The 19,722-nt window shown below is 45.1% G+C and overlaps 1 protein-coding gene across 3 annotated transcripts in view; it reads right to left on the bottom strand.

The window, feature by feature from the left end:
- The window catches only part of SNX29 (sorting nexin 29), a 301,418-nt gene that overhangs the window by 246,203 nt on the left and 35,493 nt on the right, over positions 1 to 19,722 (bottom strand). For all 3 annotated transcript variants that reach the window (XM_061599557.1, XM_061599558.1, XM_061599560.1), the window contains exons 11-13: positions 17,983 to 18,065; positions 7,240 to 7,303; positions 1,556 to 1,684 (exon numbers count right to left, since the gene is read on the bottom strand). In XM_061599557.1, coding sequence (XP_061455541.1) covers positions 1,556 to 1,684; positions 7,240 to 7,303; positions 17,983 to 18,065 — 276 coding nt within the window. The remainder of the gene's footprint in view (positions 1 to 1,555; positions 1,685 to 7,239; positions 7,304 to 17,982; positions 18,066 to 19,722) is intronic.

Consider the following 19,722-nt stretch of genomic DNA (forward strand, 5'->3'; position numbering starts at 1 on the left):
ATCCTCTGTCAAAGCCATCCAAGTGACCTTGGGCCAGTCGCTGTCTCGCAGCCTAACCGTCCCCTCACAGGGTTGTTGCAAAGATAAAATTGGGGAGGAGAACCGTGTATGCCACCTTGAGCTCCTTGGAGGAAAGGCAGAATACAAATGTAATAAACAGAACTCCAGCAAGCTGAGAGGAGATATCAGATTTCTTTGGCCAAGCTTCTGTTTCTAGCACTTAAGACAGCATTGGACCTCCACCCAGGAGGCAGGTTTCCCTGCAGTATTCAGTGTCCCCAAAGGAAGAGTTCATCAACAACATAGGGCTGGTTGCAGCCTTGCTAGTGTTCATTGAGTGCTACTTTGAGCCCCTCCTGGGGAAGAGGCACATTGAAGGCATCTTGGTGCATAGGTTCCATGGGGATGAGGCACAAATGAGAGCCCCAGTTACCACCACAATCAACAGAAGGGCCGTACCCTTGACTGTGTTGAGGTGCTAGCCCTTGCTACAGACTCTCACTCCCTTCCCCTGCCACCACGAGTCTAAATATCCATGCAATTACAATAGTGAACCTACCTGCGCTTGTGTTTTATTGGGGTCATCTCCTGAGATGGCAACTGTAGAAGGGCCAGTGTTCTTTCTCCAAGGAATGGGTCTCAGGATGGGACAGGTCCAGGGGTCCTTGGGCTGGCCCCTTTGCAGGATACTCTAGGGTTACCCCTAGTGGGTTAGTCTCCTTGCCTCTGAAAGTCTGGAAGGCCAAGGAAGCCCCTTCTCCGACTTCCTCTGTACCTCCCACTTGGCAGAGGAAGACGCTCCTGGAGATCCTAGGGCAGGGGTGACGAACCTTTGCCACTCCAGATGTTGCTGAACTACAATTCCCATCATCCAGCAAGCACAGCCCATGGGCAGGGATGATGGGAGTTGTGGTTCAGCAAGAGCTGGAATGCCAAAAGTTCACCACCCCTGCCCTAGGGACTGCAGCTCCTTGGGTCTCTGCTCCTTCTACCCAAAACCCTCCCTTCTGACTGCTAGCTCTCAGCTGTCTATGCTCAGCAGCTCCTGGAGACCTTCATCAGCCCCGAGGATGAGCAGCTGCTCCCTGCCCCACCCATCTCCTGGCTTGACTGATGGGAGAGGCCACCGCGACTCCTACAAAAGAGGATCAGCACCTTCTTAAAAGGGCCAGGCTGGTAAGAGTTCTTCAGCCCGAGGTGATCCCCTAAAGACCTTCAACAGCGACCACACCTGTGTACAGTGCTCTCTTGTGGCACTAAAAACTGGAAGTAGGAAACCAAAGTAACCTCTGGGCCCTGAAGGACAGAGGGTTGGGAACAAAAATAACCCAGAAACTACCAAGCTGGGCCCGCTCAACCTAGAGGAAAGCACTGTTGTAAGGAGGCAGTGGCTGAGCCTAACCTCAACACGCCAGCCACAGGTTGGTAACCTATCTGTACCCCAGACAGGTCAGGCTGTTGGATGGAGGGGCAGCCTCAAGAAATTGCCTGTTGCTGGAGAATCTGGCCATCTTCTGCCAGAACCAAGGAAGCCCCACCGTCCACGCCTCCCTACCTTGCTAAGGCCTGGATTTTCACTGTGTAGCGCTCTTCCTGCTCTGAAAGTTTCTTCTTCTGGTTGTCCACTTCTTGGCGCAGTCCTGCTGAATGCTCCATCTCTCCGTCAAGGAGGTTCCTCAAAGAACTGAGAAAAAAGAGGGAGCGACATTATTGACACAGCACTGGCCATTCATGCATCACATTAATCAAGGCAGGTTTGCTTCAATATACCATAAAGCAGGGATGGAAACCTGTGGCCCTCCAGAAGTTGTTGGGCTCACACTCCCATCGTTCTTGACCATCGGCCATGGGGGCTGGGGCTGATGAGGTCCAACAACATCTCAGAGGGCCACAGTTTCCTCATCCCTGCGTAAAGAGAACAAAGTCCTCCTGTGTAGCATCTATCTTTGTTTTTTCACAGCTACGCAAGTATGACTCGACTATATTTGAGAGCCCTTCATTCACCTACAATGTGCCAAGTACCTGCATGCAACAATGGTAGTGACTCAGGTTGCAACGTTTAGATGAATCTATTAAGAAGGTTCCTCAACCAGGCAGCAAGTTTTCTTTAAAAAAAACCTGTCCTTATATTAAAAAGAAGCTTGAATATAAATAAATCCGTGAGTTGTGGGCACTTTCATAGAAGAGAACATTCCTCCTCTCTCATTCAGGGGGGTAAATGCCTCTTCTGAGATGAAGCATACAGGTCCTGCAAAAAGAGAAGAGTGATCTGAAAATGGGGGGTACATCCATCACCCCCTTGTCATGGTCAGATCACTACTTGGTGAGGGTGGACTCCTTGGTGCCACAAACCCTCTGCAGGGGTGAAGGACCCATTAGGATGGTCCGTCCCAGACGTCTGATGGATCCAGATGGATTCCTGAATGCGCTTGGGGATTCTTTGGAGCATGCACACGGGCACTCGGTTGAGACCCTGGTGGAGGGGTAGAATGCTGCAATCACCGGGGCATTAGACCGGGTGGCTCCAAAACGCCCTCTCCCCCTGAATAGAGCTCAGACAGCACCGTGGTATACTCCACGGCTGTGAACTCTGAGGCGGGAGGTGAGACGGCTAGAGCGCCAGTGGTGGAAATCTCGCTCTGACGACGATCGGACATGGGTCAGAGCAGCTGCGGTAGCCTACCATGTGGCAATGAAGGCAGCAAAAAAGGATTTTTATGCTGCCTCTATTGTGTCCATAGAGTGCTGTCCCAGGAGGCTGTTCCAAGTGGTCCGGAGCCCAGTCGGTCCAGTTGCCCCGGAACTGATGGAACATGCTAAGGCCTCCTGTGATGAGTTCGCAAAGCACTTTATGGAGAAAATCGATCATATTAAGAGTGCTATTCTGTGTGCTGTGGACACAGTGAGCGAGCCAGAGGTGGCCAGTGGTGCTCCGGTGGTGTGGGATCGGTTCCAGCTTCTTCCCTCTGATGAAGTGGATAAGGTGCTTTCAGCCTTAAAGCCAACCACTTGCTTACTCGATCCTTGCCCATCGTGGCTCGTTATGAGCTGCAAGGACAGACTGGGCGAGGGGATCAAGATGGTGGTAAATACGTCCCTGGAAGAGGGAGTAATGCCATCAGCTCTCAAGGAGGCAGTAATAAAAACAATTCTAAAGAAGCCCTCCTTGGATCCCCAAGATCTGAACAACTTTTGCCCAGTCTCAAATCTGCCATTCCTGGGCAAGGTGGTTGAGCGGGTGGTGGCGAAGCAGTTGCAAGTGCAATTGGAGGAAGCGGATTATCTGGATCCATTTCAATCAGGCTTCAGGCCTGGACATGGGACTGAAACAGCCTTGGTCGCCTGGGTGGATGATATGAGGAGGCCGTGGGATAGGGGCGAATGCACCTTCCTTGTCCTCCTGGATCTCTCAGCGGCTTTTGATACCGTTGACCACGGTATCCTTCTGGACTGCCTGAAGAGGTTAGGCATAGGGGGCACTGTATTGCAGTGGTTCCGTTCCTTCCTCTCTGGTAAGTACCAGAGAGTGGCACTGGGGGATGAGGTTTCGGATCCTTGGCCTCTCACTTGTGGGGTGCCACAGGGCTCCATCCTTTCCCCGATGCTGTTCAACATCTATATAAAGCTGCTGGGGGCTATCATCAGAAGATTTGGGCTGCAGTGTCACCAATATGCTGATGACAAGCAGCTCTATCTCTCATTCAAATCTTCACCAAGGTTGGGTGCAGAAACCCTATCCAAGTGCCTGGAGTCGGTGAGCGGCTGGATGCGAAGACATAAGCTGAAGCTGAACCCTGACAAAACCGAGGTACTGTTTGTGGGAGACAAGGGAAGGTTGGGGGATGTTGACCTGGTGCTCAATGGGGTACAATTGCCCCTGAAATACCAGGTCCGCAGCCTGGAGGTCATTCTTGACTCCCAGCTGTCCATGGAGGCTCAGGTCTTGACTGTGAGCCGGGCGGCGCTGTATCAACTCCATCTGATACGGAGACTGCGCCCCTACCTTCCCAACCATCTGCTTCCATCTGTGGTACATGCCCTGGTCTCCTCTTGCCTAGGCTACTGTAATGCGCTCTATGTGGGGTTACCCTTGAAAATGGTCCAGAAGCTGCAACTGGTACAGAATGTGGCGGCTCGCCTGATTAAAGGCAGCCGCTGGTGAGATCACATCACTCCAGTGCTGAAGGAGCTGCACTGGTTACCGGTTGTTTTCCGGGCCCAATTCAAGGTGTTGGTTCTGACCTTTAAAACCCTATACGGTTTTGGCCCAGTCTATCTGAAGGAGCGCCTCCAACATCATCAGGGATGCCGCTCAACAAGATCAGCCTCAAAGGGCCTTCTCTTTATCCCACCAGTTAAAACAGCTAGACTGGTGAGGACTAGGGAGAGGGCTTTTTCAATTGTGGCCCCCACTTTGTGGAATTCCCTCCCAAATGATCTCTGCCATGCCCCCTCTATGATGAGCTTCCGCCGGGCCTTGAAGACCTGGCTCTTCAGGCAGGCTTTTGGGGTGGGTTAGGTTTTATTATTATTGTTGAGATTTTTAATGTTTTAATGTATTTGTATGTTTTTATTTTGTATGTCGCCCAGAGTTTCCCCAGCCAGATGGGCGACTAATAATTTTAATAAATAAATAAATAAAGTGCTATCTACTGCCCTGGGCTCCTACTGGGAGGAAGGGCAGGATATAAATCTAATACATACATACAAAAGAATGATTGTTCCCCTGGATTTATTGCTTTATTCATATGCGAATGAATGCAGTTTTAAACAGATCATTAGGAAATGTTAATCAAATTGTATGAATTTTAAGGAACGATTAATCAAAGTGTCATCATCATTGGTGATCACTCGTGGCCGAGTAAGATTGCCTTCCAAGGTAAGGTCTTTGCTTGGAAGATGCCTGTGCATGAATTTGTTTTATGTGGGGAGATCGGCGCACGACGATCAACACACAATCTTGACAGAAAAAGGCTTTGATCCAATGGCATGGGTACCACGACAATTGGAAGACTTTTATCTGCTGCAGCCTTCATCCGCCTTCACAGCCGTTGTAACGTATACATTGTTATCCTCCTCCTATTCTGCCATTGAGGACATTCTTGGATCGTTCTTTGTCTGGTTCCTCTCCCTTGACCTTACCGCCATGGGTGACCCTGCTGGCAGTACATGACTCCCAACGGCATCATTCACAGAGTTCATTGGAACACACAAGCCCACTCATTTCGGTTTTTAAAAAACTATTTCTAATGGCTTACTGATTTAGCAATACAGGGAGTGGAGGAGCCATGGGAGCCACCAAAATGCCTTTATATTTACTGTACCAGCTGGGTGGCTTAATTTCCTCCAGATGAAGAAGAAGTTCCACTACTACACGTCTGTTTCTTTTACTGGGCATTAGGGAAGGGCCATAGCTCAGTGGTAGAGCATCTGTCTGGCATGCAGAAGGTCCCAGGTTCAATCCGCAGCGGCATCCCCAAGTAGGACTGGGAGAGATCCCTGCCTGAAATCCTGGAGAGCCACTGCCAGTGAGTGTAGACAATACTGAATTAGATGGACCAATGGAACTAAATCGATATGAGGCAGCTTCTTTGTTCCTGTCTAACTGACAAGTGATCAGCCTGCTTATGAAAGACTTCAAACATGGGCTGAAGCTCCTGTTTGCCAGGCTAGTTCTGCAACATGTGAAGAGATATTGAGCATGGACAGTGTGCAGTTGATCCTCACACATCTGGGATTAAGGCTTAGGAAACTTCCAGTTTGAGGGGGAAAAGAGTCTCTAGAGAAGCTTAAATCTTAGTATTGAGAGAAAGAGGGAGGGAGGGAGGAACAGCAATGGAACAATCTCCTAGAGCAGGGCGGGGAACCTGATCTGGCTGGCAGGCTAGATCCTTGTATCTCCTAACTCTCACAGACCAAATTTGACACTCAATCACGTGACATCACAGTGGCTTCAGGTGATGCTTCTTGGGACTTCAAAGCACCACAAAGGACTTGCAAGGAGCCCTGCACAGTGCTCTGAAGTGCTGCTGATCAGCGGGCTTGAAGTCACTGTCTGTCAACTCACTTCAGGCCTGCTTTCTTCAGGAATTGACAGCACGATTTAGTTCCCAGCTGCATATCTACCTGCCCCACACCTTATGTCACATATGGCATCAGGTGTGGAACAGGTGGCATGATATGGAGAAAACTATCTCGCGGGCCAAATTAGGATGCATGCCCAGCCAACTCTGGCCTGCAGGCTGGAGAGTCACCACCCCTAGAGGTTCCTAGAGTAGGAATATATTATGGCAAGTTTCTGCTTCATAACTAATGGCCTGATGAGGTCATCAGTCCTCCTTTATCTGACCATCTTTAAAAAACACAAACAAGATGCTTCTCAAGGACCCATTAGCACAGGAATGAGGAACCTCCAGCCTGCCAGCCTAATTAGGCTAACCAGGCATCCCCAAAGGCAATTTGCAATCACCCCCCAATAAGCAGCTCCTGATGAGGCAAGTGCAGAATGCTGTGTAAACCCCAACAATCAACTTGATCATCCAGATGGGCAAAAACAGATCACTTGATGTCATTCTGAGAAGCTATTTGGCTACTAGCCTTGATGGTTATATGCTCTGCCTCCACAGTCAGAGGCAGCATGGTACCGAATACCAGTTACTGGGAATCACCAATGGGCAGAGTGCTATTGCACTCTGGTTTTGCTTTCAAGCTTCCATAAGCATCTGGTTGGCCACTGTGAGGACAAGATGTTGGACTAGAAAAGATAACACAGAAGGTGCCTGTCTAATATTTAAGGGGAGGAAATTCCAAAGGGTAGGTGCCACTACACTAAAGGTCCATTTCCTATGTTGTGCAGAATGAACCTCCTGATAAGATGGTATCTGCAGGAGGCCCTCACCTGTACAGCACAGTGGTCAACTGGGCATATAAGGGATAAGACGGTCTTTCAGCTATCTTGGTCCCAAGCTGTATAGGGCTTTGCAAACCAAAACCAGAACCTTGAAATTAGCCCAATAGCCAATAGGTAACTAGTGCAATTCTTTCAGCAGCAGGATGACATGTTGGCGATAGCCTGCCCCAGTGAGCACGGAGTGGGGCACAGTCGCAAAGGCACAAGGCTAGTGGGCAAAGCCCTGTTGTCCTCTTCATGTGTGAACACGGTCAAGCAAAACTCCCCCCGTAAGGACATGGGCCCAGAATCTTAACATCAGGACGATCAAAGCATTGCTCTGCTTTTACCTGCTCTGCTCTTCCAGTTCGTGCTTTCTGTTCATCATGGCCACAATGGCTTGTCGAAGTTCAGCTGTAGGGCAGAAGCCGGGGGGGATTAGAATAAATAAGTCTACTATTCTCTTTGATTAACAGTTTCTGTATACAACGCGAAAAAACCCTGAAAGCTATGCTTCATTCATTTGTTGATTTAATTAAATGTATATCCCGCCCTTCCTCCCAGAGAGATCCTCCTCATAAGAACAGACAGTTGTGAAGTAGCTGTATGCATGCATGTGTTTTACTACTTTAAAAAATTAGATAGAGGGGTGGGAAACCTCTAGCCCGGAGGGCGAATGTGGCCCTCCAACCCTCTCGGTCTGGCCCTCAGAACCAGGCCACACCCCTTACCAGCCCTGCTTCACACCCTCCTTGAGTATTTTTGCCTGCCTGGAATACATCCATGAACTCTGATCATGCCTCTTGGTTGCCGGGATGGGGGAACAGAGAGAGCTGCATGAGTGTGTGTGAAAACTGGCCTACCGTACAACGGTAATATTCACTTTAGTTGATCCGCCTGATTTTGCCTCTGGTCCAGCCCACCTGTGCTGCCTGCCACATAAGCCACAACCACCCAGCCCCGGACCAACTTTTGCCATTAAAAGAGAGGCTAAAGAATTCTCTCTCCAGCAGGCTGACATCTAGTATTTATTTGCGTTACAATTCCTAATAAGCAATCAGGCCGCTGGAGAAAATGGACTGTCGGAAAGTACCATTAAGTCTAGGAACATTTTACTTGCCAACGGATGTGTTTGACAGGTTTATCTGGAGAAGCAGACATACCTCGGAAGAATGTGTGCTCATCACGTTTAATAATTCCCACCACTTCCTCCAGGGCAAGTTATTAATTTAAAACACTCACAGTAGCTAGTCAAGGATTAGATAAGGATCTAAGGACCTCTTGAGAAGGAACTGTCAGCATATATACAGAGATATTCTTGAATAGGACCTATTCTCAGACTGCTTTTCAACATAGCATGAAACTCAGTGCCAGTAAATGCATTTGATTTCTCTAGTTGTGCTTTTTTTTTAATTTACAGATTTTTTCCTATTCTCTATCAGCTGAAAAGTCTGATGCGTTATACTAGGGACTGGAAACATGACAGCTGATGGGAAATAGCCTAACAAAGTCTTATCCAGCCCTGCACTGCCCTCTTTCTCCTTTTTCAAGAGCCTTGATAACAGTATGGACTGCCTTCAAGTAGATCCTGACTTATGGCGACCCTATGAATAGGGTTTTCATGGTAAGCGGTATTCAGAGCAGGTTTACCATTGCCTCCCTCTGCGGCTGAGAGGCAGCGACCAGCCCAAGGTCACCCAGTGAGCTTCATGGCTGTGTGGGGATTCGAACCCTGGTCTCCCAGGTCGTAGTCCCACACTCTTAACCACTACGCCACACTGGCTCTCAAGGGCACTGCTTTTGCATACAGACATTGTGATTTGATCACTTTTAAGGTTCGTACACTGCCTCTTTGTTAAAAAAAAAGCTTACATTTTTTTAAAAAAACAAAATGGGTTCTACCACTGCGTGACTGTCTCATCCTATGGCCCCGAACATTTCTGTCTTTTTTGTTACATTGTCTATACATTAGACAACCTATCAAAGTTTTTTTAAAAAATTAAGGGGGAAACCTTCCTCGCTCTCAACCCCATTCATTAAACTTTGTAGAATTTGTTAATTCTCAGCAAACAAACAGTGATCTTTGCCCCAAAGTGAGCACCACCAAGTTCAATGAGATTCACTTGCAGGTGTGTGTATAGGACTGCAGCCTACACCAGGCCACGTTCAAGGTCTTGCATTGGGACCGGCATGCCTTCAAATCCCAGCCCCATCATCGGGATTATCTGCAAGGGTGCTGACAATTGTCTCCCATATTACAGAGGCCCAAGTGGCCTCAACTAGAAACCGGGCATATATAGTGTCACCGGTCCCATGCTGTGGAACACTCTTCCAGCAGAGATTTGGTAGGCATCCTTGCTTTTGACTTTCAGATGTCTCTTGAAGACATTTTTATGAAAACAGACCTTTTGCAGCTGCTTGATTTTTATTTCTGATTAGCCAATCATCTAATGATTATCTGATTTCTTTTCTAAAGATGTTTTATTGCACATTGCTCTATTATACAATACGGCAATATTATACAGCCACGGGGATTTTTCACATTCCGCAATGTTAAATTGAAAATACCCCCCATGCCATTCTGATGCTTCCCATAAGCTCATTTCAAAACAAAACCTTACAGAACTTATAGTCCTGAACTCAGAAATGCTTGCTTAACAACCCTGTCAATTTTCATGGCGATACACAAAACAGTCAGAGAGAATAGACAGTTCAAAGTGTAAAAAGAGAGAGAAAAACTTTAGAGCCCTTTTGGGCTTTTTTCTCTGAGAGTTCTCATAATCTGTTGAAATTCATTAAAAATCAGCCATGTTGACAGAGTACCTGTAATCCTAATACTGACGTTGCCCCATACTCTGACCTTCATCTGCTGCAGTTTAAAAGTTTAAAAAATGCCTGGCTGATTTTTTATTAATTTAATAAATTTTGGCTGGGACCCAATGATAACGCGGAGCATGCTCAGTAAGAACCAACTGCCAGAGTTCTAAAAGCCTCACAGCTGCTGGGCTTGGCTAATCAGGGGGCCACACCCACACCAGACTTTGATTTCACGTGAGACAGTCATGGCTTCCCTCAAAGAATCCTGGGAAGTGTAATTTGTGAAGGGTGCTAAGAGACCCCTATTCCCCTGAGAGAATGGTTTAACAGTCAGCCACTCTGATTGAAGGTCTGTGAGGAGAACCGGGCGTCTCCTCTCAGCACCCTTCACTAACTACACTTCCCAGGATTCTTTGAGAGAAGCCATGACTGTCCAAAGTGAAATAAAGGCCTGGTGTGGATGTGGCCAGGGAAAGCTTTGGTTTCAATTTGGGTGGGAGGCTACATGTGTCTGCTGTAGAATAAAAAGGTGGGGGAAAGGCTGAAAAAGAATGATTCTGTTTACAATGTTTTCCTTTTGGAAAGGAAAGGGGTTTCCCTTCTGCCCAGTGCCCACCCACCCAATCTCCTCCCCTCCCACTCCCTGCCCCTTCCCTGGGTCAGTGTTGGACTACGACCTGGGAGACCAGGGTTTGAATCCCCACACAGCCCTGAAGCTGACTGAGTGACCTTGGGCCAGTCACTGCCTCTTAGCCTCAGAGGAAGGCAATGGTGAAATCACCTCTGAATACCGTTTACCATGAAAACCCTATTCAAAGGGTCGCAATAGGTGCTGGGGATTGACTTGAAGGCAGTCCATTTTCATTTTCAAACACGATTGCATAGAAATAAATCCCACCGAACTAAAAAAATATGCAAATGATCAAACCCACCCTCCCTTCTCCTTCCTCCTATCCCCTCCTCTTGCCCCTTCCCTCCCCCTTCCTTGGCCCCTCCCTCCCCATCTCCTTCCAATCCCCTTTCCCCTCCCCCTCCCCTTCCTCCTCCCCTCCCCCTCCCCTTCCTCCCCCCCCCCCGGTCAGTTTTACCTATCCTAAGCATGATTGCACAGGAGTAAATCGCACTGAATTTAATAAACATGGAAATGATCAAACCTGTCCTCCTCCCCTCCCCATCCTGCCTGCTCCCCTCCCAGTCCTCCCCTCTGCATTTCCTCCCCTCCCTCCTCCTCCTCCTCCCCATCCTCTGTGATCAGTTTCACCTATCCTAAGCATGATTGCAGAGGAGTAAATCCCATTGAACTCAATAAGCATGCAAATGATCCATCCATTCTCAGCAAACTTGGACATGATCCTATTTCTTACCTCCCAGATTAAATAATAATAATAATAATCTTTAATTTGTTTGTCGCCTATCTGGCAATTAGCCACTCTAGGCGACGTACATTAAAATGAGATAAAATACAAAAATTCAAATGCAATCACATAATAACAATAAATAAAATATTGGACAGTCATCGGTACATATAAAAACAGTTATAATAGCAGCAGGGAAATTCATGAATAGGCAAAAAACCTTGCGGTTTAAGAACATACCTATAGCCCACAGCTATTTCTATCAAACTTTAAAAAGCAGGGAAATTGGGCAGCTATAGTGAATGCACCAGGGGAGCAGGAGACCTGAACTCCTCTCTGAGATATTGTACTGCCCTACAAAGCTGTCAAAATGCAAACACCATTTGGGTTGGACTTTCACAGTCCAATCCACTTCCTGTGTAGCTTGGAAGAATTTAGTAACATGTGCCACTGAGCATATGATGAGTGGTGGCAATACCTGCAATCAGCCCAAATAATAGAAAGAAGACATGTGCTGTGCTGATCTTGTTTTAGCAGGGAGGAAGCAACATTATTAAGACAGGTGATATAGTTCAGATGGTCACTTTGAATATGTCTGATTTCCTTTGCAATTTTAGTGAAGTTTCCTATAGGAAATCATTTTATTTATTTATTATTAAATTTGTTAGTCGCTCATCTGGCTGGTTGTCCAGCCACTCTGAGCGACGTACACAATAAAACAGAAACATGATAGTTAAAATTTTAAAAACAGTAAAAAACAGTAAAAACTTAATCTGTCCTAAAAGCCTGCCCAAAAAGCCAGGTCTTCAGAGTCCGACGGAAATTGATCATAGATGGGGCATGGCGTAAGTCATTTGGGAGAGAGTTCCATAGGGTGGGGGCCATTACTGAAAAGGCCCTCTCTCTGGTCCTCACCAGCTTAGCTGTTTTAACCGGTGGGATCCAGAGAAGGTCCTCTGAGGTTGATCTTGTTGAGCGGCATCCTTGTCGACGCTGGAGGCGCTCCTTCAGATAAGCTGGGCCACAACCGTTTAGGGTTTTAAAGGTTAAAACCAACACCTTGCTTTGTTTCTATTTCTGTGAATATGTGAAGTACAGCAACTCTTTGCAAAATTTATACTAAAAAAACTCCAAACATAATTGTGGAATAATGGCACTGACTTCTGTAGAATAGTCTCCAGTGGACCTCAGGAGTGTGTCAATTTGCACAAGATAAAACAGTGGGAGGTGAAATATATTCTAACAAAATGCTACGTGTGCTCTATGTTTTTAATTGACTGTGCCCACCTTGCCTTAAATGAAGTGGTTTAAACATAGCAGGCTGAAAATATGCATCCTCTTGTTTCCAACAGCTAGAGTCATTGCTGAAGTAGCAACATATTGGAATCAGTCTGATTTTTCATCAAACTGCAGGTCCAAATTCCACTGTTAATGCACCCAAAATAGAAATAGAACATAACCTCCAATTTGAAACACAAAAGGCTGTCTTCAGCATCATATGACACTGACCAATAAAAAGGCTTTGAAATTAATAAAAATAAATTTGACACAGATTTCTGGGATGAATAATGAGGGAAATAAAATTTTCTAGTGTAGATTCTCTGTAGAAACATTAATAACACAGGAAAGAAGCAAATAAGAAGAACACCAGCAAACATACAAAAATATAATTCTCTATCTTTGGAGATGGCAAGTGTTGCCACCACTCACCATATGCTCAGAGGCACAAGTTACCAAATTCTTCCAAACTACACAGCAAGTGGATTGGACTGTGAAAGACCAACCCAAATGGTGTTTGCATTTTGACAGCTTTGTAGGGCAGTACAATATCTCAGAGAGGAGTTCAGGTCTCCTGCTCCCCTAGTGCATTCACTATAGCTGCCCAATTTCCCTGCTTTTTACAGTTTGATAGAATAGCTGTGGGCTATAGGTATGTTCTTAAACCGCAAGGTTTTTTGCCTATTTGTGAATATAAATATAACTAAGATAGCCATCTCTGCTATCTTTTCAGCGTCTTTTGAAGACTTTCCTCTTTCAACAAGCCTTTTAGGTTGAGACCTATCCCAGTCTGCGTCTGTGTTAGAATTGCTTAATATGCACTTCCGGGAAGGGTGACTTTGCTTGTGCCTGCTTTTGGGACGGGCTCCCGCCTCAAAAGAAGCTTATTCAGATATAAATCAGTCAGAACATTTTTTTTTTGACTGATGAAATTTCTCCCGGGCAGGGAGAAACGTAGAGATCAACCTCAAAAGCCTGTTTTTGTTGGGAGGACTGGATTTCATTAATTTATGAGATAAGGTCCAGCCAACAATGCCGGACGGACTTCCTAACAAGCTCTATCTGTTTAAGCTATACGTTTATCTTTTCTTTAAAGAGAGAACGGACTAACAGGCAAGCACCCTTCTTTCTATTATTTTTTTTACTTGGTTTAAATTGTTGCAGCAAAAGGAGATTTGTCAGATTGATCGGCTTTGGACAACTTCTGGGTGAGATATAGCTCTTCTCTGTTATTCACGAAATTAACAGCTTATCTCTGTTTCTGTCGCAAAAAGCTGTCCTGGAAGTGCATTCTAAAGATAATAAACAGAAGAGGGATTTCTATTCCTGATTTCTATTCCGAGGAATATTATATTGTCTGGGACTATTCTCTTTTTGGTCTATTTTATTTTGACGAATCTGCTTCTTCACGACGCCACTAACTGTTTTGATGCTGAGAACTAAATTTGTTTTGCATTCTTGAACATAGAGAGATAAGGCAGGTTGCTCTGTTTATACTGTGATGTCATCAAGCCTGGAATATTAACCCAATTGTTGCTGAAATAAGAAGTGGTTCTTCTTTATTTTTGTTTTGCTTTGTTTTCGTGGTTTTAAAAATGGCAATAAAGAAAGTGGCTGAGAATCTGGAAGTAACTATGTTTCAGAAAATAATGGATGAGATTGAGATAACGAAACAAACCCTGCGACAGGGTAGTAAGGAGCTGAAAATTGAACTGAGCAAAATGACGCAGGAGCTTAAAGAAATAGGGGATCCTGTGAGAGAGGAGAATGAGATCAGAGATGAGAAAAGAAAAAATAAAGGGAAGATACAAGCCCTGGAGATTGGAACAAATGTGGAATTGGAAAAAGATCTGGAGTTTATGGATTTTAGAAATAAAATCTACTGTTTGGAATTTAACGTTATCTCTGAAGAAATTAATGAAGATATTAGAGATAAAGTTATCAATGGCTTGGATAATCTTCTGGACTGGAATGATGTGATGGAGCTTGATATAGAGAAAATCTATGGAATTAACTGCAGCCATGTGACAATGGAAAAACTCTTAAGAGATGAGCCAGTGCATTTTGTAAAAAAGAAGAACACAGATATGACTTTACAACAGTATTTCAGCAACTTATTCAGAATGGATGGCAAGAAAATATTTGGGATAGAGGAAATTCCCATCAGACTCTTATTATATGACTATGGCTACAACAGCAAGATTATTATGGAATACTGATAATGGAAGATTGGACACTGAAATTACTGGACTTAACAGGACTATTGAAGATGGAAGATGGAACTAATAGGGATAATGGAATAATGGCTATTGAAATTATTGGACCTAACAGATTCTGATGAGATGGATTAATCGAAATGTTTATTTGGACTATGGTTATGACAATAAGATTATTATAATTATTAATGAGATGGATTAATTGACGTTTATTTGGAGAAAAATTGATTGATATATTTCTTAAAGAATTGAAACCTCTCTGACTTTTTGTGGAAAGAATAAAGTAATGTTTATGAGATTTGATGATTAATTAAGATAACTACTGGAGGAAAGTGATTTTATAATATGATTTAAGAGACAGGATTGTTATATATTGTAGATCTATAACTGATTTGATATGTGACAAATGGGAAGTCAACATTTTATCTTTTTTTGTTTAATCATTTTTTTGTTTTGTTTTGTTTTTTGTCTTTGAATGTTTTATGATTTTGTTTTCTATGTTTTATGAAAATTTGAATAAAAATTATTGTAAAAAAAAAAAGAATTGCTTAATATGGTTTTTTAATAATGTTTTTAACCCTTTTTTAAAGTTTTTTTGTTTTTTTAATGTTTTTAATACTGTTTTGTTTTAATGTATTTTAAGATCTGTTTTTATGATGTTTTAAAGTGTTTTTAGCGCTTTGTTGCCGTCCTGGGCTCCTGCTGGGAGTAAGGGTGGGATACAAATTTAATAATAATAATAATAATAAATGCTTTCAACACCAGTATTTTTGGAAGATTTGTGGGGTTTCAAAGTCGTTCAAAGCAAGTAAGGCCAGGAGAGCAGCTGCGCTTTTCAAGAGCCGACGTAAGGGCAGGGCCGTCGCTCAGTGGCAGAGCATCTGCTTTGCGTGCAGAGGGCCACATGTTCAATCCCCGGCATCTCCAGGCAGAGCTAGGAGAAAATCCTGCCTGAAACCCTGGAGAGCTGCTGCCAGTCAGTGCAGACAACACTGAGCTCGATGGAGCAATGGTCTGACTCAGTATAAGGCCGCTGCCACTGTTCTCCAAGACGCATTAACAAAGCTCGCATTCAGATGCTGCAAAAGGGAAGAGATGCTTTCTGGCTTGACAAGGAAAACTACAAGCAGAACAAAGTTCTCTTTCAGCCCACACATGTGGCGAACGCTGCCTTTAAAAACACTGCTGTCGAAAACCACTTGTAGCCACGGGTCTTATGGCTTTTATTATCACTCTGCACTTTCATCTTTTATTTTTTTTAGACCGGCTGCGCGTTTATAGAATTGAGTTGCTATGCAACAAGCCAGAAGCTCGCTGTTCAGAAGCCATTCCCTAGTAATCGGAGGGTGGGAAGCCATCCATAAAAACAAGATACTTTGCAAAAATATTACAATCACACTGCTCACCTTGGCAGAGCACACGTTTTGGAACACTGGAACGCAGGACGCTGCCTTATACCAAGTCAGACCGTTAGTCCATCTAGCTCAGTATTGTCTACACTGATTGGCAGCAGCTCTGCAGGGTTTCAGGCCGGGGACTCTTCCAGTCCTGCCTGGAGGTGCCCATTGGGGGCTGAACCTGGGAGCCTCTGCCTGCACGGCGGGTGCCCTGCCACTGAGCGACGGCCCTTCCTCACTTGCTTGCCTTGATGAAGGCCCTTCTTTGTTTGAGAGCCTGGAGAGCTGCTGCCGGTCAGAACAGGAACTTAGGATGCTGTCTTATATTGAGTCAGACCATTGCTCCATCTAGCTCAATATTGTCTACACTGACTGGCAGCAGCTCTCTAAGGTTCTAGGCAGGGGGTCTCTCCCAGCCCTGCCTGGAGATGCCAAGGATCGAACCTGGGACCTTCTGCATACAAGGCGGATGCTCTGTCACTGAGCTACGGCCTTCCCTGACAAAGGAAGCTGCCTTATACTGAGCCAGACCATTGGTCCATCCAGCTCAGCACTGTCCACACTGGCGGGCAGCAACCCTCCAGTGTTTCAGGCAGGGTTCTCTCCCAGCCCTGCCTGGAGATGCTGCAGATTGAACCTGGGACCTTCTGCATGCCAGGCAGATGCTCTACCACTGAGCTACGGCCCTGCCCCATAATGGAGCATAACTATGGCCATACCTACACCATACATTTAAAGCACCATGATACCGCTTTAACAGTCACGGAGAATCCTGAGAACTGTCGTTTGTTAAAGGTGCTGACCTCACAGAGCTACAATTCCCAGCACCCTTAACAAACCAAAGTTCCCAGAATTCTCCATGGCGGTTCAAGTGGTGTAATAGTGTATGGTGTGGATGTGACCTCAATTACAGGAAGCTGCCTTGCACCAGGTTCGTGTAGCTCAGCCTTCCACAACCTGTCTTGAACTCCCATCAGCCCCAGACACCACAGCCAATGGTCAGGGATGATGGGAGTTGTAGTCCAACAATAGCATCTGGAGGGCACCAGGTTGGGAAAGGCTGGTGATGGCAGAATCCCACCTGGAGTCCATTATTTATTTGCTACAGGTGCCCACATAATTACTATGCTGAACCTACTTTCGGTAATGCTATAATGTTTATTTTACAGACTGTGTGTGTGCACAGAGTTCCTACACAGGCTTCATGCAACAACACCCTCTCTATTCAAAAGCAGGTCACTATCATGGGTTTACCTTTCATGATGTTTAAGGTTAAATCAACTTTCAGGATAGCTGGAAATGAGGTTAAATATCACCCACTAAAATGCCAAAAAAGGATCCGATACCAAAATTTTAGTATGTTGACCCACAGCCGATGCAGGCAGTAAATGCAAGAACAATTGCTCCCCCTGCTGATGATCAACATTTTTGCATCCTACACCAGCCCATTCTACACAAGGAAGATACTCATATAAAATTGATAATGTTTGGTGGAAGGGATCTTTTACTTCCGTAGTTTGGGCAATTTACATTTTTATTTTTAAAAACTGTTTTGGCAAAGCAAGCTCTGCTCTCCAGAGCCCTGCCTTATATGCTTCCAAAGCACATCTGGACAAGTGTTGCTGGAAACATCATGCTAGATTAAAGGAGCCTTTGGTCTGATCCTGCTATGCTCTTCTTTAATTATGTGGTGGTTTGTTTGTTTGTTTTGCTTCCTATTGCTTGGGTTTTATATTCCTAATGTTCTGCTCTTCCACCTGTCGGACAACATATTTATAGACAGAGGTCCCGAAATATTAGTCACCCCAGCTTTGTTGCAATTACAGCTCCCATCATCTCTGACCATTGGCCGTGCTGGCTGGGACTGATGAGGGTTGTAATCCAAAACATCTGGAAGGCACCACATAGGGGAAGGCAGAATTAACATGGACAGCAGCCCTTGCCAGTGAACTAGAACTTGTCCTGACAAAGCATTTGCATGGGTAGAGACAAAGAAACCCCCGTCCAAGTGTGGTTCAGCAGATGCTTACCGACAGTCATCGATTCTGGCACATTGGCTGAAGGTAGCAGCTCATGCAGAGAGTTCTCCTGGACAGGGGGGCTAGCTTCTACCCTGCTTTAAAAAAGGGGGGGGAGGAAAATGGAAATAAGAGGGTAAAGAAAACATTTGATCTACAAGAAGAACACTGGGCACAATCCACTTCAATGGTAAAGCCTAAACCAGGTGTGGGGAACCTTTGGCCCTCCTGATAACTCCCATCAGCCCCAGCAAGCATGGCCAATAGCCAGGGGTGATGGGCGTTGTAGTTTGTGACGCCCTTCCCTGGCTCTCCCTGTCAGGTTCCTACCTGCTAGTGGCTACTGCCTGTCACTAGGCACCACCAGGGACTCCACCAGTCCGGACTGTCCTTTTTTATGGTTTCTCTCCCCGCTCTAGCACAGATCTCAATAGATCCCCCTGCTAGGCAGCACCACCAGTCACGTCCTATAACCAGTATCCCCAGAGACTCTGCCTGAGTCTCTCTCAATCAGGTTGCCTCTGTGACTGCGTGCTTAAGCTGTCCCAATCCCTTTGATCTATACAGAATGCATCTAATTCTGGTTTGCTCTGGATACTTGTGGTGTTATATTCTTCCCTTCACCGCTGCCACCAATTGTTACAGTTTCCCTTCAGCCTTGGTTATTACCTTACCCTCCCTTCTGGTCTGTGAAACCCCAGCCAAGGATCAGGCCTCCGGTAAACCAAAATAGTGTTTATTATAGATTAGAAATAACAAGATTACTTTATAAAGGCACATAAGCATATGGTTTCATCTATTCCTGTGATACTTGTCTTAGTATTAATCCGAACTCCACACTCTCCTCACATCCACCAACTCTCCACACAATCTCCTCTCAAAAACACACCAAACACCTCTCAAACAACCCACCAACGTCCACCCAGATTCAACTGTCATCCTTCCATTTATACTCTCAGCCATCCAAAACACTCAGCCAATCATCCAGCATTCTACTGCTCATTTACTCCCCCCTCCTCTTTCATTCCACTTACCACATATCTCCTATACAAACAGCACTTACCATATTTACATTAATACAGGAACATCACATAGTTCAGTAACATCTGGAGGGCCAAAGGTTCCCTGTCTCTGGCCTAATCAAAATGCATGGCAGTAATGCAAGGGCACATTAACGCTCTTGCACAGTTCTCATTCATTTTGATTGCAGTATTGTTACAAGTCTTATTTATCCACTATATACCACCTCGGTGTTCAATACCAGACCATGGTATTGGAAAATTGAGCTCCATTGACTTTACCAATGGCACAGTGCCTGAAATATGAATGACAGATCTAAGAGTTTGAGGATTAACTAAACTCAGGTTGGCGCAAGACACAACCCAACCCAACAATTTTTTTATACATGGTACCCGTTTGTAGCATATATTAATCAAAATGAACATGGTAACAAGCTGCCCTTGTATTACACCCACATCTGGAATGCCTAAGCATTGCAATAGTAACTCGGAGTGGTTTAAAACTCTACTAATCCAATATTGACACTTGATTTTTGCTTTTCCTGTTTGCGTTGTGTAAACGATTTGGCAAAGACTCTTTAATATGTAGAAATAATTGAGATGGAGACAGAATGTCTGCAAAATTTATTTTCTAGAAGTGCAATGATGTGCGAGGGTGGGATGGGGTAGGTTGGGGGGGAAAGGGGTAATTGTTTGAGATAAACTTTATTTATGTTTTCCAATTTCCAACAGT

Source organism: Rhineura floridana, chromosome 17 (genome assembly GCF_030035675.1).
Source record: "Rhineura floridana isolate rRhiFlo1 chromosome 17, rRhiFlo1.hap2, whole genome shotgun sequence".
NCBI lineage: Eukaryota > Metazoa > Chordata > Lepidosauria > Squamata > Rhineuridae > Rhineura > Rhineura floridana.